Source organism: Falco rusticolus, chromosome 1 (genome assembly GCF_015220075.1).
Source record: "Falco rusticolus isolate bFalRus1 chromosome 1, bFalRus1.pri, whole genome shotgun sequence".
NCBI lineage: Eukaryota > Metazoa > Chordata > Aves > Falconiformes > Falconidae > Falco > Falco rusticolus.
The window spans coordinates 93,678,232-93,703,562 of NC_051187.1; the positions used below are offsets into that span (position 1 = coordinate 93,678,232).

General features: G+C 37.3%; 1 protein-coding gene across 4 annotated transcripts in view; it reads right to left on the reverse strand.

Moving 5' to 3' along the window:
* The window catches only part of KCNIP4 (potassium voltage-gated channel interacting protein 4), a 427,804-nt gene that overhangs the window by 179,672 nt on the left and 222,801 nt on the right, over positions 1 to 25,331 (reverse strand). Inside the window, exon 1 of one of the 4 annotated variants that reach the window (XM_037390355.1) lies at positions 24,796 to 25,112. The exons of the other annotated variants lie outside the window; for them this stretch is intronic. Coding sequence (XP_037246252.1) covers positions 24,796 to 24,895 — 100 coding nt within the window. The 5' untranslated portion in view covers positions 24,896 to 25,112. Of the gene's footprint in view, positions 1 to 24,795; positions 25,113 to 25,331 lie in introns of those variants that run through there. 4 annotated transcript variants of the gene reach the window in all.

Genomic DNA, 25,331 nt, shown 5'->3' on the forward strand with positions numbered 1-25,331 from the left:
CCAGAGCTTACATACAACAGAAACTCCAGGAAAGGACAATGAGACAGACTAACAGTATCTGATATAGTTTAAAAATCTCTGGCTTCCTCTTCCATGAGAAATTCCACCAGTAACTATGAGTAATTTTAGTAAGAATATTAAAATCTAATTTGATCATGATGTTGCACACACATGTCACAAATCAATCATTAATAGCAACAGCAACAGTATTAAAATTGCATTTACCTTTTTGGATTTAGAGCACTGGCAATCACACAGGTGTGTGAAAAGGGAATTAATCAATGCTAAGAAATATCTTCTTGGAGTTTGGACTACAAAATAAAGGTGTGCGATACCATGAAATCCCAAAAGGACTTTGCAATTAGCACATGCTCTTTAGGTTGGACATTATAGTGCCACGTTTGAATATTGTGAGGTGAGTGCAACGTGGCGGGGTCTCAATGCACTCAGATAGTCACTGATGTTTATACATAGACTTCAGCTCAATCGATCATAAGAGTGTGTGGGGTTTTTTACTTGTCAGTAGATGAATGGAGTATTTTATCTAACTCCACAGGAATCAAATGAATTCTTCAACAGTATGAAGACAGACAAATGAATGTTAACCTGCAACTGAAGTCCAGGAAACAAAAAATGAGACAAGGCACAGGTCAGTGTCAGAATAAATGGAGCAATATCCTTTATTTAGACTCTTTATTGAAAAGACCCCCAGTCACAAACAATTTTGATAGATTAATAATATTTTATCTAATGCAGGTCAGCCACCTAGTTAGCTAATTTTATTTATCTACTTTTGCCACTAAGATAACGTGTTTCCAACATCTAACATCCTTTAAGCAAAAGTCTATGTATGCCAACTGTAAGGCAATCTGGACAATTGAAAGCCCAAGTGATACAGGTAAAATTACTGTGGGACTGTATGGAATGAAAAACTTCCTGCATGAAGACTAGTCATTCTAAAGACTAGAGACAGATGTAAATAATGTGACTACAATAAATAATATCAGTGTGATATCCAGTTATAGATAACAGGAGGGGTTTAAAAGTTTGAACAGTTACCACTCTGAACTAATGAAAATGCTTGGTGTGAAAACACTTGATGCTGCAAACACACAGGCAATTTTAAAGTTTGGAGAATAAAGAAAAAGCAGTAGTGAGGAATAAGAGCAATATAGAATGGAATGAATATAGGAAGAGATGAGAGAAGTAAAGCAGGTAGCTGCAATATAAGTAGATGTTAGAGAACAGAGAAGAGCAAAGCAGAAAAAGTTATTAATATTTGAAAAGAGTAAGTCAAGTAAACTTCTTTTAAAAAGAGTAGAAATAATAACTTCCTTTAGAGTAAATTGAGGAAAGACAGTTATCCATAGAGATAAAGCTAAAATTTAAAGCATGAAGTGAGAAATGTAGAAACAAATCACATTGTTCTGTTTTCAGTTGTGTCCCAGCACACAGACACATTCAGGGACAGACTCCCATACTAATGCCTTGAGGGAAAGCAAGCTGTGGAAATAGTTCACATGAAGCAGTAGAAACTCAAGCGTTTCAATGTATGATTTCTTACTTCAGAATACACACGTGACAGGATGACACTTGACATGGCATTTAAACAACAGGAGAAAACCTGGCTGCATTCAGTCAATCTGTCCCATCAAGTCTACATCCTCCTTATTTAAACATCAACTGATACTCCCCCATGTGATTTTCTTTCTTCTGACTACTCATCGGAAGCAAGTCACACACTTGTCAAGTCTGTGGCTTTTCACCAGCTCTGGAAGAGGCAGACAAGCCTCCTGTGAGCACTGGTATATCTGCTTCTCCAATTTAATGATCAGTGTGTCTAGATACTTATAAAAGGAAAGCCACTGGTGAGAAAACTACTCAGCCTTTCATCCCTTAACTCACATCCGCAAAATCCAGGGTATTCCATAATACTGCATAATTCCATAATTCCAAAATATACAAGGAACAGGGATGGATCAAGGAAGGAGAGTATATTAACTCAAACTCTTTTGGAATTTTTACTATTTATGCTTAATCCTCATCTTCAATTCAGTATCATGCTAATATTGTAACTAAAGGATAATATATAAAAAAACACCACTGCTGTTTTTAAAAAGAATAGTCAAGAAAGCACATGGACTTATAATAGTATTATCTCCCTCTTGCAAACTGTATTATTGGAGGAAGTGCACAACTGACAATTAAAACCATGAGATCACAGGAGGGAGAGTTGGGCCCAATTGTTCAAGGCTTTCTGTGCCACAGCTTCTGTCTTCAGAATGGAACACTGAGATTGTCATGATTTACTCCTAAATGGCTTGTGGCTGGCATGATCAGACACAGAAAAAATATATAAATTAATGGCTAATATGTGCCTACAAAGAAGCAGTAAAGCATTAAAAACTAACTAAAACTTATATGTCCTAACTCTTTGTAACATCTTCCCCCCAAAACTGATACAATTGTCGGTTTATAATCTTCAAATTGATTTCTTGTTTATTCAATATGCCAATCTGACAAATTGAAAAACTACAGTGACCTCAAAATTACCTGTAAGTGTGTATGTTTTTGTTTCAATTCCATAAACCATTAATCTACCTTAGTTATAGGATCTCCAGATTATCTGGAATGAAATTTAGGTTTTAAATGTCACATGGACTTGTCATACATTTTGTTATTTCACTCTTCAGCTTTATTTCCTGTACACTGTAAGGGACACACTGTTAACTGCTGTGAGTACTTTTTTTTTTTTAAAAAAAGAGACTAGTACAATACTATATTGAAACCCAGAGCCAAAAACCTTTTATTTGAAAGCCAAAGTAAAAGGTGAAGTGCAAGTCCTGAACATGTGCATTTTTCCTCTTCTTCCTGAGTCAATAAGCACACTGCAAATATTTGTTTAAAGGTTAAAATGGTTTTAAAATATAACTACAGTAGGCTAAAATTGATGCTCAGAGTTATAACCACATTTCAAAAAGCAGATCAAATCTGTGAGCATTCTCATTACACTGATTAGGCAGAGAAAGTCCCAACAGAGGCAAATTTTGTTGAGCTTTGAGAAAGTTTAGCTCAGATAAAATTTGAATGACATGATGCCTTGTAAGATATTGTGCACAGAAATAAATTGTTCACAGTGATGCAGATACAGCCTACATATTCCTTTAAAATTTGACCCAGATACACTAAAAAGTTCTTAGGTACACAACTGCAGAGACTGATCATTTCAGTTCCATGGATTTCCTGTAAAGGCTCTCTGGTTAACAGATCTGCCTAATTATCCAATGTCAAATATGCTATGGGTCAATTACACAGTTGAAAAAAATTCCTAGGCTATAACCATATAGAATCATCTGTTCATTTATTCTAATGAACATTAGATCAGTAACATTTTGTTAACATTCTTAAAAATTATCTATGAAATTAGTATTACCACAGGATGTGAAAAAGATTTGAACAGATGGTTAACAATGAATTGCTGGTCACCAAATGCAAGAGCTCAACAGATGACAGATTGTATATGTCCTGAAAATTTGGCAATATTACCTGGACTGGTGCTGAAACTGTTCATGGCTCAGGATTTTTTATTTGTTCTCTTTTGCTTTCTGCTTTCTCTTTACCTGGAAGCTAATTGAAATTCTTGATGTAGACCAAGCACAAGCACAAGTAAAATAGATATACAGTATATCTTTGTCAACAGTACTCTACCATTTACAAGAAATTTAGTAAACTCAAAGTTCTTTTAAAGAAAATATACCATGAGTAAAAGGTTCATGGTCAAAGATACAGGTCTGACTTTAAGGGGTGGACAAGACAAGAGCCAGCAGTGAGCTAAGATACTGATTTCTGAAAACCAACAGTTTGCTCCTCTTTTTGTCTGATTATTATTTTTAATTTAGTTATTGATGTTAAAGAGCAGCAGGAAACATTATTTCAGCCTAATCTCCTAGAAATTATTTTTTTCTTGGACAGTTCTCAATTTGTTGTTCAACCTAGAAAAGTTTAGATTGCATTTCAGACACATTGGCACAAAACATGGCTTTTCCAGTTATACACTGTTTGAATTTTGTTAGTGAAAACCACCATATAATAATACAGTGATAATTACCATTTTCACAATTATCAATATAAAAGTATACCAGCCTGTCGCTTTTAAGGGAGATTGGGTGAGATCCAGATTCAGTTTAAAACGGAGCAAAAGGACATTCTATTCATCCATCCAATTTGTGACAGATTTACAAAGTAATCAGTTTGTCCACCACAGTATTGTATACTTAGCTGCATTTTCCCCAGTCTCATACTAGACACTTCATGAATTCTGTTATGAGTAAAGGTAAAAGAACAGAAAAATTAAAACTTAGCTGTTTGTTACTGATTCCGAACAATGCTCCCTATAAACAGCAAAATCTTAACCCTGTGCAAGAAAAAGTATTTTTCCAGTCCAGCTTTCTAGCAGCTCATCTCTGGAATTTTAATTCTATCTTAATGTTGACTGTCTCTGAATCTAAAAATAGCCCTTTTCATGTGCCATGTGAGACTCAGGTCTCAGATTTATTTGAGTTGATTAACAGATAATCAACGTTTGGCACAAATGCTTGATTAAAACTCACATCCAAAACTGGATGTGCAGACCTGAACATTCACTCCTGTCATTAGATTCATAAGTAGATTATTTTTTTTTTAATTTGCACTGAAATACATGTCATTCTGTAAGTCACTACTGAATGTATAAGATTAAGAAACAAAGGAAAATGCTATCTGTAACATCCAGAAATATCCAGAAATTTTGCTGTGCAGAAAAAAGTAACTTTGCTACGTAAAGAATTAACCTTTGTGCATTCAAACTATGGGACTGTTAAATGTAATTTCTTTTATTTGATCAGGTCTCCTCTCTCTAGTTTTTATCTGTTCTCACAACAGAGTCACAAACACTTGCGCTTACTAAAGTATGACTTGCCTTCGTACACATTTTGCCACTCCAGTATACCATGCTGTCATTTTAAATCACATGTTTTTCTCCTTTCAGATTAAATCTCAAACTGCTATTAAAGCACAGTGGAGAAATAATCACAGGATATACTAAATATAAGACTAAATTTACCAAAGGATTTGCCTAACTTTGGCTTTTACTTTAGAAAATATCCATTTAGTCACAGAAAATTCAAGGCAGTGAAATGTCTGCTTTTCTGCCTCCCAGTTTCTCACTTTCCTCTCTCCATCTGATCCTCTCTAAATACACAAAGTAATTCCAGGTTGAAATGAACAAATACTGAAGGAATTCGGAATTTCAGAATGGTGCTATTACTGCTACTGGGAACACAGCAACTTTTCTTGCAGCCTAGAATGGAAACACTTAAGGAAGAAGAAAAAATTATGCGCCTGTTTTAATTGCATACGGTAAGGCCAAAATACACATTTTATGTGAAGAAACTAAATAATGTATTATTTAGAGCCAAAATTGTGCTGCAATTTAGAATTCTCTTTTGGAAGTATCTGATCTGCATGATATATGCAACTGAAGAAACTTGCTAGAAATCCAGAGATGTCTTTTCACAGTTATGATGACCATGAAAATAAGAGACAGATTACAACCTGTTTTGCTGTACAAGCTTGCTGTATCCTCATAAAGCTGTATAAAAGAGAAAAATACTAATTATCAGTTACACAGCTGAAAAAATTGTGTGCGCTTTGAAGTAGAAAACAGCCCAAAATGGGATAATAAGAACAAGAAATAAAACGGTTGTACCAAGAGAAGACAGAAGAAAATTAGCAATTAAAAATCAAATGTGATTGTTGGGTAACAGAGGAGGACTGAAATATGCAGTCCAGCAATTGCATTGCAATTTCTGTAATGGGTAATTACATGTTAGACTCTAACGTGGAGGAAATTCCTTTATAAAAAGCAATCCCTTTACCATGCATTATACATCACTTGCAAGACATACCAGGAAAAAAGTCTCCTTTTTCTTGCAAACCCTGAGCAATTGCTTCTATACAGATGTATCAGAAATAAAGTACTGCTGCACACAGCGGAGCCCTTATGAGGTTTTATTGCAAAAAATGAAAAATTACTATGAAAACTATGAAACCTTCACAAGTTTTATATAACAATCACGTGTTGAGATTTTAATTAGAATGCTGTCGTTTGGAGTGAAACTAGTAACTCCAAGTTATAACTAGGTTGTCCTTAATTTTTGGCAGCCTTTTCATATTTTCGGTATACATTCCTTCTTCCTGAAATAGAACTGCCAGCAACAGAGTATCAGTGGAGATCTTTTTGTTTTTCAGAAAGGCTGCTTAGAGGATATGAAATTCTAGGGGAAGCCGTGTTTTCATTTTTTTATTGATGGTGGCCCATCATTGCTTCTGGATATTTGCTGCCCCTAAGACCACCCTATTCCACCGACACTCTCCCTAGGATCTCCAGTCATGCTCTGTCAATTTGCTTAATGAAAAGTCCTGCCTTTGAGCACCTTTAAGGAAAATGGCTAACTAGCTAAAGGACTGTAATCAGACAGAAACATAAAAAAGAAAGTAGTTTTCCAAAGAGTATGTTTACGTCTATTACAAGTTTTAACCAGACCCTGTTACAGTGTGTAACAATTTGTTAGGAAAACACAACACAATTTGCCAACACAAATTCCTTAGGGGACAAACCAACCATTATTTACTCCTGTCATAAAGAAAATGCTTCCTATCAGAAATATTTGACTATTGCAGCTGGTTTCATCCCGTTGTCCCAGACTCAAAAAAGCCAGTGTCAGAACTGCATGCATTTCTAGACTAGAAAAGTGTAGGCAGTTTTAAATTCCTCTCAGGTTCTGCTTTGGACAATAGTTCTGAGCTGCTCCAATGAAAATTAATTAATCCCAGTTATTAATACTGAGAACAAATAACACTACTGTTGCTGTTGTAAAATACTGTCCAAAAGCATAACCAAAGAAGATCTAGACCAGAGATGGGAGTAAAAAATCCTTGCTAGGCAAATGTAGATGAACTGAATGTGGTGGTATCGCAGTGCTGTTGCTGGACGGTGGAGGGCATTTATGAGAAATGGAAAGGCAGAGACCTCGTGGCATGGATTGACTCATCAGAATGTCTGGTCTGCACTTCTGGTCTGCCACATCAGCAGCCTTCTTTCCTGGTATCACCCCGACGGTTGCTTTGTAAAAATGGAGAAAACATTCCACACAAGACATTTTTAAGAGAACACTGTTACAAGTAGTTAAAACAATTCAGAACAGAAGAGGTTAAGAAATATCCTACGGTGAAGCTTCTGCTTAAAAAGGATGAGTCTGAGAGATTGCATATTTAAGGAAGGCACAGTCTGAATTCAGATGAAGCATCAGTAAAACAGGTACTGTAACAATAAAGTGAATGAGTAGTAGCAAGCTGTAGCAAGCAGGATTATAACCCTATAACCCTCAGGATATAGTAGGAACTCTAGTATGAAATTATAAAACCTATACTGTCTGTAGCATGTTTCTTATGTCAGACAAATAAAAAGCAGCAAATGTAACACCAACACTTAAGATGAGCCTGGAAAATTAATAAGACTAGCATAGACTGCTTCTCTGAGCTCTGTACACCCTTGTCAGAGAGACAGTCCCAGCTGAGATGGTCCTTTGGAGTGACCCAAATATCTATTGACTTTCAGTATTATAAATAGTCTGTGGAAAGGAAACCTGTTCTGCCTATGCGCTCCATTGCTGGTTTGTGTTCTACACACACTTGTTTCCAGATGATGATCTGTGGGCTATATTCCTGTCATTAAGCAATTATTGCCAAATTGTTGGCAGTTATTGTCCAGTGCTATAGGCAAACACAAAGTGAATCAACCATAAAGGCCATTACCCTTCTAAGATGTCCAGTGATCATATTCATGTGACTATGCTGCCAAAGTACAGCAGATAAAACCACACGAGTCATCTCCAAATAAAACTGATTAAATCCTGTGTTAGAGAGCAATTTGTGCTTGAACTATATCTGGTGTTGCAAAGGGCTGTAGCCATTGTGAGTTGGACTGGGCTGGCAAGAGGATACGAAAACTGGTGAGTCTGGTTACAGAAGTGTTGTTTAAACTGGGCAGCCAGTACAGACATGCTGTAAGGTACAAAACCCATCAGAATTTATACTACAGCAGACACAGAGCTAGGATCTCAAAGGAAAGCACAGGGAAAACATCAATACCCATAGATCTAAACAAAACAGCTGTAAATTGCAGTAGAAAAACCACAAAAGAGGCTCAGAGGAGACTGGATTTTGCAAAGGCGTATCTCAACTCTAAGTTACTTAGTTACTCCAAGCAGTAAATAGACAAAGCCACTATACTAAATGTAACTACTCTGATGCAGAGAAAAGCATTCCCAAATGCACTATGGATGTGATTATCTATATTGTTAACGTTTGACACATCAAGCAGACAGCCATAGGCTAATGGATTAATACCGGACAGTGATTTAGCACGCTGTGTTCCCTAAATCCGTCTGCTTGTTACACTTTGGAAGATCTCTAGCTGAACCTCAATTAAACCTTCAGCTATCTGAGGAACAAAAACTTCTAACTTGTTTACTTGTACCTTCCATTTACTGCTAAATAACCTTCCTTCTTCTCTGAAGTGACTGTCAGGACACAAATTCACTGCAGGGTTACTGCTGTCATTGTCCCACCACATACACTAGACAGGAGCCAGCTAAGAGGGTGTAGGCCATGAATTCCTTAGGAAAACATTGTGGAACTGCCTTGCCAAAAGCTGCTCTGCGAGCAGAAACATCTGCAATTCCACACCATTGATGAAGGCACGGCTAGGACTCCAGATGGTTTCTAAAGGATGCCCGGAATCTCTGAGGCTGTCTGGAGTGCACTAGGACCACATTGTGTGGCTCTTCCCTATTAATGTCATAGAAGATTCCAACACAATCTCCTGCTCTGTGTGAACATCTTTTAACATAAACCATTTAAAATAGCCCGTCTCTTTATGGTGAAGACTACAAGCAAGACTACTGACCAGAAGATAAGAAAATAATTTGGTTTACTTGGATATGCCGTTTTGCTTAACATCCCCATTGCGCAGATGTTTAAATACTGACAGTTTACCCAGAATGTGTGGTGAGACGTGAGAACCCCTGTGCTGAGCTGTGTGAAAGCAGACTTGGAACAGAGACAAACACTCAAGCATCTTCACTGGAAGGCAGAGCAGATTACTGGAAGCAAAAGCCAGGGTAGCACTTAGTGGTTATATTTATTTTGATGAGGCCTTCGGTAAAAGCAAGGCTTCAAGGAAGGCATAGCTGGAATCTTAATCAGAAAGGCACTCAACCGGGATCCTTAGGACAAGTCAGTTCTCAGGCTAAAGGACTGACACTTCTGGCCTGCTCACAAGCAAAGAATCTGGTCACAGTCTGATAAAAAAGAGAAATAGCTCATCATTACGCATGAACTTCCCACTCATGACCTCCTGATTTGATATGAGTTTGACTGCCTAAGAACACACTTAAGGCTCCTGGAAGGTTTACACGTGAATTTAATATATAATGTAATATATCAAATATTCTCAAGACTGGTCGATTCCCAGACCTAAGGAAGGGACCTCATGCTTCCATGTTGTTGGTGCTACCTGACAGAGCATGAAGTTTACACGTACTGAAGTCCTCCAAAATGTAGGCAGGATTTCTGAAGGGAATGCCAGATTAAGTTTCTTACTCCAAAGAAAAAAGCATAGGATTGGAAGTAAATGACTGAATTTGGAAAAAAAAAAATCCCAGCAGATCATTCCAAGTGCTGACATTCTCCCAGTGTATAAATTAAATAATAGACAAGAGGAGCAGTTATACACAGACTCCCAAAATTTTTGTGACGCAATAAAGCTGGAGTCACAATTACATGGTGCACCTAAAATATACCACAGAGCATAACCTTAGAATACACTGCGGTCCATCCCCACAAAGCTAGTTAAGCCATTACGACCTTGACACCTGTAGATGTTTTAGGATCTTTCAGAATTTGAAAATTGTCCCAAGACAGATGGGATCCAGCTGTAGGCAAGTTCATGAAGCAATTTTACTAGTAATAGTAATGAAACGATCTTACTAGTAATGTACAAATAACAGAATACAGAGCTCCTGTTACCTTATTTGTGCCCTTCACCAGGAAACTGTTAATTGTTTCCGAGTCATACTATCACGACACTGGCAAAGGTGCTTGGAGACATGGAAGACTCAAATGATATGGCACTTCCTAAACTGAAGATATTTCCTAAATTTTATTGTATTACAATGTATAGTATGTGAGAAAATAATTTCATAAATTAAAACCAGTTATTTCCTCAAGCAATGGACTTGTAACTGTCAGTACCTTCATCTCAGACTTGAATTTCGAAACAAAGATATTGATCCTATTTAGGCCCAAGGTTGACCCTGTTTGGCACCCGAAAGTGTTTGCTGCAAATGTCCTTCCCCCTGAAGTGAGAGGGGATTTGGTTCCTGGGACTGGAATATTAAATACTTCCTGCCTGTGGAAGCATCCCTGGAGAGAGATAGGGTAAGTGATGGAGAAAAAGAAATAATAGTCACATACACCCAAGGGCACAGATGTTCATTTACCTACAGTCTGACATTATTACCCCACTTTGGTACAGAGATATGAAAGCCAGTTGCCAAAGGCCGAGATCATCAAATCTTTCTATTTCATGGATGCCTTCAATTTCCCAAAGAAATTATCTTTAATAGAAAAAGACAAATAACAATTGAAAAGAAAAAAAACCCCAACAAACAAACACAAAAAAAACCCACCAAAAATCTGGCGTTGGGTTTGTTTACTGGACAGTATCAACACATCCCTTTTCTGCTGCTCTTGACAACAGTCAGTATCCGTACAGAGGTAGCAAAAGGGAAATGCAAAGAACTTCACTCCTGAATGCAATTGCAAATGCGTTTCCATCCTGAAATTCAAATGAAAATTACAGGTGGATGCAGAGTGGCTCTGGACTCTTCAGGGGTTCTCAGGATGCCATCAATTTGGGAGAAAAACCAAACCAAAAGAGAAAGACGTTTGACTCCTGAGTGTTGAGTAAAGTGGACAATAGTGGAAGGTAGGACAATAGTGGAAGCTAGGACCGAATGGACCTTTGGATTGTCAATGTTAAGTGATGTCTGAAGGCGCAATCTTTATGAATGCCTTTTCTCGATTAGAGGGGAACACTCTCATAGCTTCTCTTGAGTCAGGAAAATCCAAGTATTTCCATAGATGCTGAAAAAGTTTGTGGGTATAATGAGGATTTAACTCCTAAGAGGTGACAGCATGAAGGAATACCAAAGCATACGCTTTTATTTCTGTGACACTATTACACACACTTTCCTAACCCTTAAAGCAAGATGTCACAGGGCTAGAAAAGAAATGTCTTTTTTCCATGATCTCAAGCTGAAACCAGGGCACATGAGCACAAGGACTCAACAACAGCGATCTGTCGTTAAGGTTATAGCACTACAAAACACGGTTGCAGACCAGATTGCTTCACCACCTGTTGAATTTAGCCATTCACCAGGATAACCACTCACAGCTATGTCTGCTGTTGAAAAATACCAAAGTCCAAACCAGGTCAGGCTGAACCTGTGGTTGACTCAGAGGGAGGTAATTATTTTCTTCACTGATTACTTCAGAAAAGACCTTACACTGACAAGCTATCTGATGAATGAGCGGGAATGTTTTTCCCCTTGTATCTGCCTGGCAAGGGCAGTGCTTGAGCTCTTGAATTACCTTCCCATTACAGCTCACTTCCAAGAAATAGACTGAGGTCAAGTCTAATCAGCTTCAACTAGATCCAAACAACCATGTACTTGGTTACTGAGACCATCATACTGAGACAATGGAAAACATTCAATACTATGACAACAAAAAGTTATAGATTCATTACTGTTCTCCAGTTACAATAGAAAATGCTCCCCCTCCAAGAAAAAAAGAAAACTGTTTTAATTCACGTACTGTTACCTATAGGACAAGGTGTTGAACACAGTGCTTGGAACTATACTTCTATACTTCCTGCTTCTATACATACATAAAACACAGTGATGTCTAAAAATGTTAGTGACTATAGAAAATATACCAATATTGAATTTGTTACTTTACCACTGCAATAAATATTCACTGCAGAACTTCAGAAAAATAAAAATGTGTGCATGAAAAGTTACATTTTATCATTTTTCCTGACTGCAAAAATATCTCTCTATAAATTAAGCGTAGCGACACACAGGTTTAAATCAGAAGGAAAATTCCCAGAGTAATAAATCTTTAAGAAGGAAAAAAAAAAGATAAACATGGGGATCTTCCGAAGAGGAAAAATTACATCTTTACACTCATCTATATTCATAAAGACAAATAACTACAGATATTTTTTTTTTTCCAAAAGTTAGTTTGATTACCTAGTAACAAATGGAAATCTTCTGAAGCAGCACTCCTAATTCAACATGTTATTTCACTTTTTATGCTAGGCTGATTTAAGATGGAAAAAAACCACAGAAGGTGGTACACTTGTACTAATCCATATCAGACCTCACAGCCAAAAGTCACATCTTTAACATGGTTATTTCGAAGGAAAAAAATAAAGTTACTACAGATTTTTAATGAGCTCTTCTAGTGAAAAAAATGGAAATTCAACTTTTTCTTCAGTTCTGTGTAGAATCACTAATGTGAATATCTCTATTTTACATGAAAGTATAAGCTGAGTTAATTATTGCTCAACATTAGTGGTAAATTGTGAAGCAGGGGCAAGGCAGGGATATTTCCTCTTATCTCTGATATGTCTGAGACCAATTTTGAATCCTGTGTCCAGTTTGAATATCAGTCCTCTAAGAAGATTATTAAAAACTGAAAAAGGTTCAGAAAAGAACCACAAAACTCACTTTGAATCTGGAAATGGTACAAGTGCTAAAGTAGTTTTACTAACTTTGTTTCTACGAGAAAAAGATGAAGAACCTACACACAGATTACAAATTAATCTACAAAGATTAACTGTATCTGATGGTACACAGCATTTTAAATCTAGAATAGGTAAAGGTGTTACATAGGTAGTTCTTGACCTAAACACCAACAAAAGCCAAAAGCAGAAGAACATTTCTAGTATTGACAGTAGTTAAATGCTGGGCCAGCTTGTCAAAGGATGTCGCGATTAATCTTTAACTTGGGTTTTGACAGTGAAATTACTTTTTGAATGGGAATGGTTTAGGTCTATTAATTATTGGCTAGGTAAAAAAAATCTAACATTCAGAAATCAATTGCTTCTTAAAATAGTCCTGTAAGAGAATATTAAGGAAGCAAAAAGAAAAAAAAAAAGGTAGTAACATTTAAAGTACGACCTTTAGCAGACTATTATGATTTTTGCAATGAGAATTCCAAGGTGATGTCTTCTCACTGAACGGCTCAGCATCTGAGCCGATTGAGAATTTCTTCCTGTGTTAATGACATTTTTACTATTGCTGAACTATTACAGCAATTTCAATTCTGGACAAATGAACTACATTTCATTATATTTCAGTTGCCAACTTGCTAAACTGTTTCAGCACCATATTCTGCCTTCAGCAGAATATATACACCTCTTTACTTCTGAAAACAATTACTCATGTTCTGGTAACCTGATTCATCTCAGATTACTTATCCAGCCTTAAAATTGGCCAGAATGTGAACTCTGAGCTTTGTGACAATAAGTAAGAGGGAAATAGCTCTAACTTGTCTTCAAATCCCAAATGGTTTTCAAGCATGGCATTTACATTGTGACACTTGTGTAAGAGCAGGACTTTCCTTTGTAAAATAAGTCTTAGAAGTCTTAAATTCAAAGTTAATTAAGACAATCTAGATTGATGTTGTATAAAATATACATAATGAACATATTAAAGTATTTTTTGTTCAATTATCTTAAAAATTTAGAAAACTCCAACTGTGTAAAATTGCTTTTACCACCAGCTGCAAGCTACAAGTGAAGCAAGGCAGACCTCCAGTGCACCTCCTGTCTTTGGGATCTTGCAGTGGCAAGCAGTTTTTGAGGTTACAGGTACTTCTCTCTCTTGCAGACATAAATTTAAATCTCAGACTTCAAAGGAGGTAACTCAGATGGCATGTTAATATAATTTCAATATTTAAATTGTATATCCTAAGGATAAATTAAACTTGACTCAGTGTCAAAAAAAGTTCTTTCTAATGAAAAAAGAAAATAGTTAAGGACTTCACTCAGATTTTTTTTATAAATGGACATACTACATGCTCCTATAGTGACAGAACATGGTCTCATCTTCCTAGGGAAGAGCGATATTGCACATGACCATTATGGATTATCTGTACAAATTCGGGTTTTCCAGAAATACCAGGTTCACTAGACACACATACTACAAGATAAATCTCTGTCTGATTTTTAGGTGCAACAGATAAGCATGGGCTGCCACCATTAGAGAAGGTTACACAGGCTGTGTCTTGTTTCTGTTGTTCACGAAAGCTCCTCAGACACAGGCAAGATGTGGCTGTATATAGATGAGGTTTTTGACCAGCAGCAATTGCATTTCCAGCTGACAACCCCATCACTTGCCAGACGCAGCTAGAAAAAATGTTGATTGAGTATGAGCTTCTGCTACCAAATGAACAGACCACCTTTAGACAGCTTGTTTGCTGTATTTGAAATCCTTGACTGGGTATTTCCCAAGAAAATGATAAGCAACAAGTAACGTGAGCTGCAAGATGACTGATCTGAAAAGACTTTTTGAAAGGCAGGGTGAGAGGGGAGAACAGTTCATTTCTGGGCCTCACTGACATGAAATGTTATCTAACCTTACCAGAGTCCTACAGAAAGTTTTGGATAAAATTACTCCAATACTCCTAATGCATATGGCAGATATACACACATACTTGTATAATAATTTATCTGAACTATAAGAGAGGGCATCAGGTTTTCTACATGGAGGTAACAGTAGCAATTAACCTTGAAATGTATTACACTGGCTTTGAAATATTTGTAAACTATATATGTGTTTTAATATGCGTCCTCATAATGCATTAGTGGACTCAAACTGTTTTTCAAGAAAATGCTAATCTTGGTCACAGCAGGGTTTTGACAATACTGTAATGTAGGCACAACATTAACCTATGAGTTGAAGTATACGCAAGTATAGGTACTGCTTACAACTACTTATGTAAATCGGATAGTTCAGGTAGAAAAACGACATTCTTGAGGACTCTGATAGAGGTCTCTTACCAGTTACTCATCTGTGCTCAGGCAGAAAGACAGCAAGTATGGATAATGTGAGGGGGTCCAAAAGGCATCTCTTTTTATAAATGTCCCAGCGAATATTCATGTAACTGTGAGGTGCGACACAACTTATATAACACATATAACTTTTTCTTCACCTTGAAAGAAATGTATCTTACAGTTTGGACTGTGAGTCATTAGGACTTTCTTCAGCACTTTTTTTCTCTCCCCTCTCATCACATGCATGCAGAAAAACACATCTTTATATTTGGTCAATCCCATCAATGATGTCAACACAAGATTATGTAATTTCATAGCTGTCTATGTAATGGCATGATTGCCTTTGCAACAGCAACCCATCACTGAACACAAAAGTTGTCAGTCTGATGGAAAGGGGCAGAAGGGAGACCAAAAAACACCAGTGTCACATGGCTTTCATGTAACTCAATCCTGCTCCCATCCAACAGGGATATTTAAATAAAGCTATTTATACAAAACATAATTTGAAAATTAAGTTTGTCAGAAAAGGCAAAACCAAGTAAGATTTACTCAAAGTATAGACAAAGAAAAGACACATCAGGTCTGTGCTGACACCTCCCTATCAAACCTTCCTGATGCAGGGGTAGACCCTGCAGTACAAGAGTCCGTTCTGATGTATTGTTGAGTGGTATGCATTACCCTAACACAGATGTCCAGTGAAGATACCTTCCTTCATGTCCTAAACAGTTCACTGCTCTAAAAAACCTTTTCTCTGTTCTGCTTCAGGCATACAAGTTTATTTTGTTGGACTTTTCTGTATTAGAATTTGCTGTTAGTAGAGTGTTAAACTTACAATCATACTTCTTCTCTGTAAAAGTATGCAATATGTAATTAATGATATACAATATATTACATAAAATACACAATAACTTTGATTTAACTACTGGAAAGTAAATATCTGATTAATAAATGAGTATTCACCTGATTTAATATCTTTGTCTTTCAAAATCATCCACATTATCAACAAAGATAAGACATCTGTTGCAGCCTGCTTTGGATGATCCAAGTTTTATCTGTCTGAAGGAGAATCATTTTTGGACTATTGATCCAAAGAAAGTAAATGTGCCTGGAGAAGCATAGATATTAATGCTTCTGTAGTGTTATCAGAAAGTGACAGTAAGGGCTATCAGAAATAGATTGCACAACTACAATCAGAAATCACTTCTAGAGACACCACTGGGGAAAATGACTGCAGAAAGCAAAAGTAGATATGTCGTATCAGTTTAAATCATCTGCTTCATTAGATTTCAGCAGCATTCAGTCTGGCTGGACTGTATTTTCTACCAGGTGCTGAACAATTCATCAATAGGTACCAGAGAAATAGGCCAGATGATAAATAAAGGAAGAACTCACCTAGAAAAAAACCCACAATAGCTAAAACACAAGATCTTCCTTTTAACCTTGAGAAGATATACAATCATTTGTAATTTCATATGAAGAAATTTGGGTAAAGACTTCATGAAGGGGCCATAGGGCAATGTGAAAATACAAACTATAATACTAAATAATAATGCTGTATAACACACTTTCAGTGATGCTGCTTAATCTTTCACCTTTGATATAAGAAGACATAGGACCAAAACAGTTTAGTAAATTTAACTGACCTAATCAGGCAACTGAAAAAACACAGGAAAGTTAATTAATCTTCTTACTCCATGAGTGAGAGCATGAGAAAGTAAAATAACTGGAAATAAGCCATTTTAAATTTGGTTATTGTGATGTTGATCCGCATGGGTCTATCTGAATCGAATCATGGAATCTTACAGTGAAGTGCAGAAGACAGTACATTGGTCAGAGATTAGCCAAAGTAACTAGCAGGCTGAGTTAATCATAATGCAAAGATCATAATCATAATGCAAAGACGTACCAAAGCCTAGTAAGGGTTTTCACAGGGATCCCATCAAACTACAGAATACAATTATATATGTAATCTGAGATATTAGGAAGACCAGCTTGAAACCACATGAAATAAAGTTCCTAAAATTTGGAGTTACCATTTTCTATTAAAAGAGACATTGAGCTAAATATAAGTTAAATATCCTTAAATTAGAAAGCCATGAGATCTAAAGTGAACTGGAAGTTAACATAAGGGCCAAAGCTGAGCATCTCTTTACATTGCATGTGATCAAAATGAACACAGCTCAAATTCCAAGTGTGTGTATCTAATATATCTAAATCCATATATCCTTGGTTTGTCAAAAAGCCTGACTTTCTGGAGCTGAGGAATATTTTGAGTGAGGGTGACTGATGGGAAAGTAAGACAGAAAAACATAATAAAAATTAGGAATTCCATAGGAAGATGCATTAAATAGCCAAAATATTGCAATCCTGCAATAAAGAGAGCAGATCTGGTTAAAAAACTCATTTTCCTTCTGTGGTATAGTAGCTACATCAGTTACAAATGTGAAAGTAGTAGTGAATTAATGCAAAAAAGGGAAATAACAATCTGAACAAACTATGATGTATGGCAAACTTACAGAGGAAACTAAAGGAAAAAGAGAAAATCCGTTGGTGAATACACTTGTAGAGTTTATATTTGGGTTGATTACTTCTAGAATGCATTAGGAACAAGAGGAAGCATATTAACAAGGACAGAATCACAGAGATAATACTAGTGCAGCTGACCTCCCTGATTCCTGAGACATATACCAAATGACTGACACAGACCTGATGGCCAGGAAACGTATACTGCCTACTTAAAAGGGAGGGTAAATCTGGGAGTGATGCCGAGAAAAAAACATGACTCACTAGATGATGATAAGGGGAAAGACCTAGAATTGGGCACTGTTTTTTAACAATAGCAAAAAGGAAGACATTCTGAAATGAAATGATTACTCCTTCTTCCCTTGTCATCTTTAGAACATGTCAAGGTTTTGGATTCATCCCACCTAGTTTTAGAAAGCCTATAATTCTCACAATTTGAGAGTATTGCTAACCTTAACGGATAGATCCCAAATAAAACGATCACTTGTGTTCCTCTTTTCATCAAATGCATCTCATGGTTTAGTCAAAACATGCTATGGTGTTCATCAAAAAAAGCCAACAGATATGGAAGTTATTGCCCTGTGGCATACAGGACTTTAAAGCATATGATCTGACAACTCCTTTTTACTTCATATATCAACCTGTGAAATGTACTGATTTCTAGCTTCATTTACCTGATATATTTGCATACATCAGGCGATATGTCTATTTACTGTTGCAAAGAATTTTGAATTCTACAGAAAAAAGAAGCGCAGAAAGTATTATTAGCACAAATACCTTTCTTAACAAAATGGGTACCCCTGATTTCACTACTCGGGTTATTTTCTTCTGCCTATTAACTTTGGTATGCCATTTTCCCCCCATCATTGACAAAACTGTGTTCTTAGAAAATGTTTACTTTTTTACTCAGTAGACCATGAAACTAATTAGCTCTAAAGAACTTGCTTTAAAAATCCGTAACATCATCGAAGTTTTATTGGGTTTTGATAATTAAAAAAGACAGAGTTATTTTTTGCTATTTCAGCCTTAAATGCTGAAAACTAGTAAATATTCTCAAAACTTGGAAGAAATTGTGCGTATTATGATTTATATCACTCACATTTACTGATAGTTAAGGTCGTGAAAAAGTGGGGGCAGAAAGAGTCAATAAATAATAAAAGCAGAGGATGTTTATAGATTTTCATTAAGAGGGAATTCAGCCCTTGTGGAAAATATGTAAAAGTAAAGGTATCACAGTGATAGGCAAACACTGTGCAATATATAATTTTCCTTTGCTTATGGTGGTTCTTTGACAGTAGGAATGTAGCAGTTACTTATTCAAAGTAAATAAATAAAACAGATACTTTGACAATACAAATTTTAAATTGAGTAGTCAGTATGAAGTAGGGGAAGTAAATATCAGAAGTTGTCTCCTTGGAGGAGAGAAAATAGACCAGAACCCCATCTCTCTCTCATATCCAGGTTTTTCTCAAAGGAGCAAAGCTGAGCAATAAGATTCTGGCATACTTCTATTTCATAGTAGATAAGCCAATTTCCATTTATTCAAAGTCCCATTTTATATGAGATCCCTAATAACCAAACTTCAACAGGAGTGAGACCCTTGTGTTCATGAACTGTATCACAAGTATTCACCACAGGGGAAAGTTGAGAGTTCTCTGATCTCTGCTTATTCGGGTATTTTTGTTCTTTTTTTAAAAAAAAAGTTTAATTATAAACCAGTACATTTGCAAGAGGTATTGTATTGATAACTCAGAGCATAGGGCTCTTTATCCATTTCTTTCTTCCACATCTCTTCATTTGCAGTTACAGTATTTACCTACTTCAATCTCTGTGGATGTGAAGCACTAGACAAACACACTATCACCAGAAGTGACAATTATTCTTGAGAAAAGCAGCTCTTCAGCAGACACTGACCTGGGAACACTAGAAGGTTTTTCAGCAACAATGGACCAGCCTTCAGATGATGATTCAGAGACGTCAGACTGCTTAAAGCAGGCAACCAAGGGCTGAAGGCACCTGTTACAAATTCCCTTGGCTAGCAAGTTTCTTTTCTTCCCTGCCTATTTCTGTTTTTCACAACTGTACCCAGAAGTTGAGGCTTGTAGTATACAAAAAAAAAAAACCAACCAAAAACCAAAAACAAACCACAAACCTAGAAGGGGAAGAGCCTTCCTCTTACTCATTCTGCCCAGTAGTGGCCTGCTGACCAGCCACGCAGGATGCACAACTTGGTCTGGTGCTCGCATGTGTTAGCTCCAAATCAACTACAAACATGCCACTGGCTATAAATGACCTGCTAGTGCTGTTTGAGCAGGCACAGTTAATCAAGGAAAACTCCACAGGAGTTCTGTGTAAAAGTTTTCTACCTACTGCTTACTCACTCACATGTGAGTAGTTGTTTCAACAGCTGTTTTAATTCAATTTATCTTGTTATATATGAAGATTTAATTGAACAAATTACTTCTAAGGAATGCCTGAAATTGCTCATATTAAAATTTCTATCATCTCTTTTTCTTTTGCACGCTGTCAGATCAGGCTAATAATTTCACATCTCGGTCCATGATTGCTTTCGTACTTCATAAACCTGTGCGTAAATCTCTTTGACATCAAGACTGATCTTAAGAAAAGAAAAATGGCAGAAAAGCCACTGTGTTTATTACAAGCTGTTTCTGGTATGAAGTGCTAGTCATGATCAATCCTTTGAAATGAATATTCCTCCGTTTCCATCCAAGAACAACACTGTGAAGAGGAACATCCCTGTGGAAATGCTGAAATTCCCAGAAGACCATAGCTCAGATGACAAAACAGCTTCGTTTTTTTGAATTTCAGAGCAACCACAAGTAACTTCCACCACGTTTGAAGTCATAGCCAGCCCTTGTCAAAGAGTTATAAATATCACAAACAACTCCCTATGTGTCCATGGTTTTGCTCTGTTTTGCAGCTGATGAATGGAAATTTGTCAATAGCCAACACTACTAAAATGGGACTAGAAGCTGCTTTGACACTTCACAGGAATCAAGTGTTACACTATTTTAACTCAATTATTACAATTTTAGCTGTACAGTTCTACTACTGCCACTCTCAGGGCTTCTAAACAAGGAGATTAGATAGCAATAATACAGAAACATGGAATCCACATTTCACAGTAACATCCATGATTACTTCTGCTCCATTTTTTTTCCTGTTAGAGGTACTAACTGCTACAAGAGATTTCCTAACAAGCAGGCTATTCTCATGTAAGTATTTTTGATCATTCATATCCTTCATGTTTCTTCTCTGAACCTTATCCCTAATGGTATAGGTTTCAATGCTTCCATTGATGAAAACAAGTTTATTTTACTGATTGTTTAAGTAATAAGTGATTCTTCTTTTGAAAATCAATCCAGATTTCCCAAGAAACATTAGGACAAAACCATTTTAAGTTAGAAAAGGGCTGACCTCATCATGCTTCAACCACTCAGTCTACAACAACTTACCCAGAATAACTGACATACAAGGAAGACATTCACACACAAAACCTCTTCCATATCTTGATTGAGTTAATATTATCCTTACATATGATGATCACCACCTTTTCAGAAAAGTACTAAAGTACACTGAAATCATCTAAACTGATAACCTGAATATTTCACGGTCTTACGATGCTAACATACTGTATATACAACTTGCTCAGTTCCTGTATCTCACTTTAATTGTGAATGACTTCTGGAAAAAACTTGCCATACAAGAAGAAGTAAGATTTATATCTAGGTATATCTAGGAACAAACTTTCAAATTAGGTATCAAAAATCATTACTCCTTACACCTAATACTTCAATGGTTTAAAAAAATCAGTAAAGTTTATTAAGGACGATATAACCTGATTTATGAAGAGTTTTTGTGCAATCCACAAGCCATGAGATTGACTAAACCTATTTTGGTACTTATCACTTTATGAGCTGTCATACAATATTAAAAACATCTATTTGAAAATACTTTTATAACAACAGTAAAACCACTCAGCAGTTAAAGGCAACTAGGCAAAACCACAGAAAGCATACCCTGTTCTAAGGGAAGGCAATATATCATAAAGTAACATTTAACCTAGAGATAAAGTCTCTGCAGCCCACAACCTACAAAAGCGTATAGTCTATTCTGGTACTTATCACTTCAAGAGCTGTCATACAATATTAAAAACATCTGTTTGAAAATACTTCTCCTACAACAACAACAGAATCACTCAGCAGTTGAAGGCAACTGGGCAAAACCACAGAAAGCATACTTATCTGAGTGCAATACATCAGAAAATAAGTATAAACAAGTATATACAATATTTATTCCAAACATTTTATTATTTGCATAAATAATTAAAATAAATGCATACTATTACTACTATACACATAATTTCTATTGAAGTCTGAAGAAAGCAGAGCATTATTTACACTTACGATAGTTATTATGACACTGAAAAGAGGAAAATTACATTCTGCTTTTGATTTACATAAATCGCACCCGATTCTTCCAAATTAACATGCATATGGTTCACAAAGTTCAGAAGCATGAAAACCCAGTGTAGGAAGGAAGACAAGTTAGCTTCAAGCTTTTGTTACCATGATAGGGACTAATTTTGAAACCTAGATCTCTGTCAAAGCTTCAGTATGATTTAGAGTTCAGATTTAGCATCCCATGTTGGGTGCACTGTATTACAGATTATTATTGCCTCTGTGAATGATTTCCACAGAAATGCAGGATGTGTTTTATATGCCATAAACCATGCATTTGTATGAAACATGCAAAAAAGATTTCACGGGGACCTATTAACTTTTGAGAAAAAAACCCAGAAGGGATATAACCTATTCAAAACCAGACAACTGCAAATGCCCTTATAACAAAAAACATTTCCAGAAAACTGTGACCAACTTCCTCACTGATCCCTAGAAAAGTGTGAGTGCACTTCTAAAATCCCTTTTTTCTTAATATTCTACTTAAAAACATCTCTAACATTTGCATAATTTTATGAGGCATGTACTTTTAACTCATGGGTGGAAATGAATAGCCTTGATACTTACTAAAATCATAACATTTTTTTCAAGTCTCTAGTAAAAGTGTATAAATCTGCTTTTTTTCAACTGTAATCAGAATCAATTCTGATCTTTCATTCTCAAATCTAAGAAAAAAATGGGGAATGAACCTGCACTGTTTCTGAACTACCAGAGGATAAATTCCTAAGTCTGTGCAGTTTAGCTAAGTCCCATTTTCATACATCACTGTTCGTATCTATTATTTGATTCCCATGTAACATGCCTTTTACCTCAATCACAGCAGATGAACACCACAGAGGAATGGGGCATATATGTCTTCCTGTGGTTTCATCTAGCTGGCACACTGGAAACCTATCCTGCATTAAGTAAGAAGAAACTTCAGGCTCCATGCACATGCAGACGGGCAGTTTTTTGGCCAGTGAGGCAGACAAAACAGGTAACTGCACAGGAAACTTTTTTGTTACAGAAATGTTACAACGACTTACAGGCAGCTTCACTGTTTCTAATTGTCTTTCCATTATCAGCTTCCCCAGCCATAAAACCCGCTACAGACAACAATAGAGTGCTAAATTCTGCCAGGAGACCTGACCAGATGTGGCAATCAGACTCGACAGAACACCCACAAACCTGCTGACCAACCTAAAAAGTAAATATGGCTTTTTTTTTTCCAAATCGCTGCAGCCTCTAATGCTGGAGATAACTTTGATCATAATACTTCTCAAGCTGATGGACATTTCTATTTACAACTCAACACAGAGACACAAAAAAAAAAAAAAAAGCGCAGAAGTTCACACATTTGAAGGGATGAAGGGAATCTCTGTGTTGACATTGAAACTCAATATAATGCACTCTACGGGATACATAAATGCTTTATATAAATGCACTTGATAACATATTTTTGTGAGTCCCAGCAGGGTTTTCAGATTCTTTAATCAATACCTGGAAGTCCACACAAGATAGCAACACAGACAGAGAAACAGTTAAGTGAACTTCCTTATCTAAAATCACTTGAAGAGAAGACTGCATTTCTTGAAAGGGTTACATAAGCAGGATTACTTTAGACTTTTTCACAGGAGCAGATTTTGCTTATATCCTTACTCATTAACACATGAAACCACAATCTCTCATCAACAAAGTTCCCCTTTTCATAGGCATAAGTATATACACTGTACTCAAATGCTAGCTTAGAGGAAGATTTGAGAATTCAATATGTCTTCAATATTTGAGAAACAGATCATTTCAGTCTGGAACCTAATGAAATACTGGGATGCAATGAATATCCTATCAACTACGCTGCAATCTGTGGGTTTTTAGACTAAATCCTCTTACGGTAAAAATAACAGCACTTTCAGAAATAAGGTAAAAACAATGAATATCCCACTAGCTTTCACACATAAAAAGCACATTTAAAATAATCTTCTAATTTTCCATTCTTACTGCTTTAGACAGAAACAGTATTGCTAAGAAAGGAGGTGATCTGCCTAAGATAAAGCATCAAGCAATAAAACTTGCACTCGATTGCCCTAAGTGAATCTTGAAGTTGCTTATTTTGAATCTAAGTATCATAGTTCTTATTCCTAAAACCCATTTTAAAATGCTAAAAGTAACTTAAATATTCAACAGGTTTTTTAATACTGTAAAATGTATATCTTGGTATTACAACAATCCCAGTACAGATTATGTTAACAGGAACAGATGAGGCAATCATTCTGAATAGATTACGAGGCAGTTTTAAGGCAGTGTAGCTGTACTTGCATGTCAGCCTCCTCACACCTGCTCTGACCCCTACTACTTCACATTCGCAGATTTAAAACAGGAAGAGGAGATTCCGATTTTAAGGCATTTCTAAGTTGACACTTGCAGCATTCAGGACAGCGGTTCATTTCTCCTGCGAAAGCACATCCCCGCGACTGGAGGGTCACTGCCCCAGAGCTGGGGCGGCGCAGGTGGCTCTCCAGGTGGCTGCCCCTTGCAAGGAGCCACCAGGACGCAACAACGACAAGGCACTGAAAAGCGCTCCCTTACCTTCGAAACCTGCTTCAATCAGCCCAAACTGTTCCAACACTTTAACAAAAAGCACGATCACGATCAGAACTGCTATCATTTCGAGCCCTTCCAAGTTCATGGCGAGTTAGGTCATGCTCTGACGGCCGCCAGCGGAAAGAGCGCTCTTCTGCCTGGCTGCCCTCGCCCAGCCATGGAGCCGGGCGCCGAGGGCTCCCGCCAGCGAAGGGGGCGAGCGGGAGGGGACGGCGGGGGCGCACCCTGCCCGCCCGAGCGGGGCCAGGGGGGGCCGGCGGAGCGGATCCGGCCCGCCCGCGTTACCGGCCGCGGCCGTGCGGGAAGCGAGGGGCCGCCCGCCGCCCCCCCCGGCCCCGGGGAAGCGCCGTGCGGCAGCGCGGGCGGCCAGCGGCGGGGCCGGGGCCCGTTGCCTGGGAAACGCGGGGCCGGGACGAGCACCGGGCACCGGGGGGGTGCCCGGGGGCGGCTGGAGCCGGGCTCGGGGTGCCGCCGGGAAGGCGCATCCGCAGCCGGCCACCGCCGCGGCGGCGCTGGGGCTG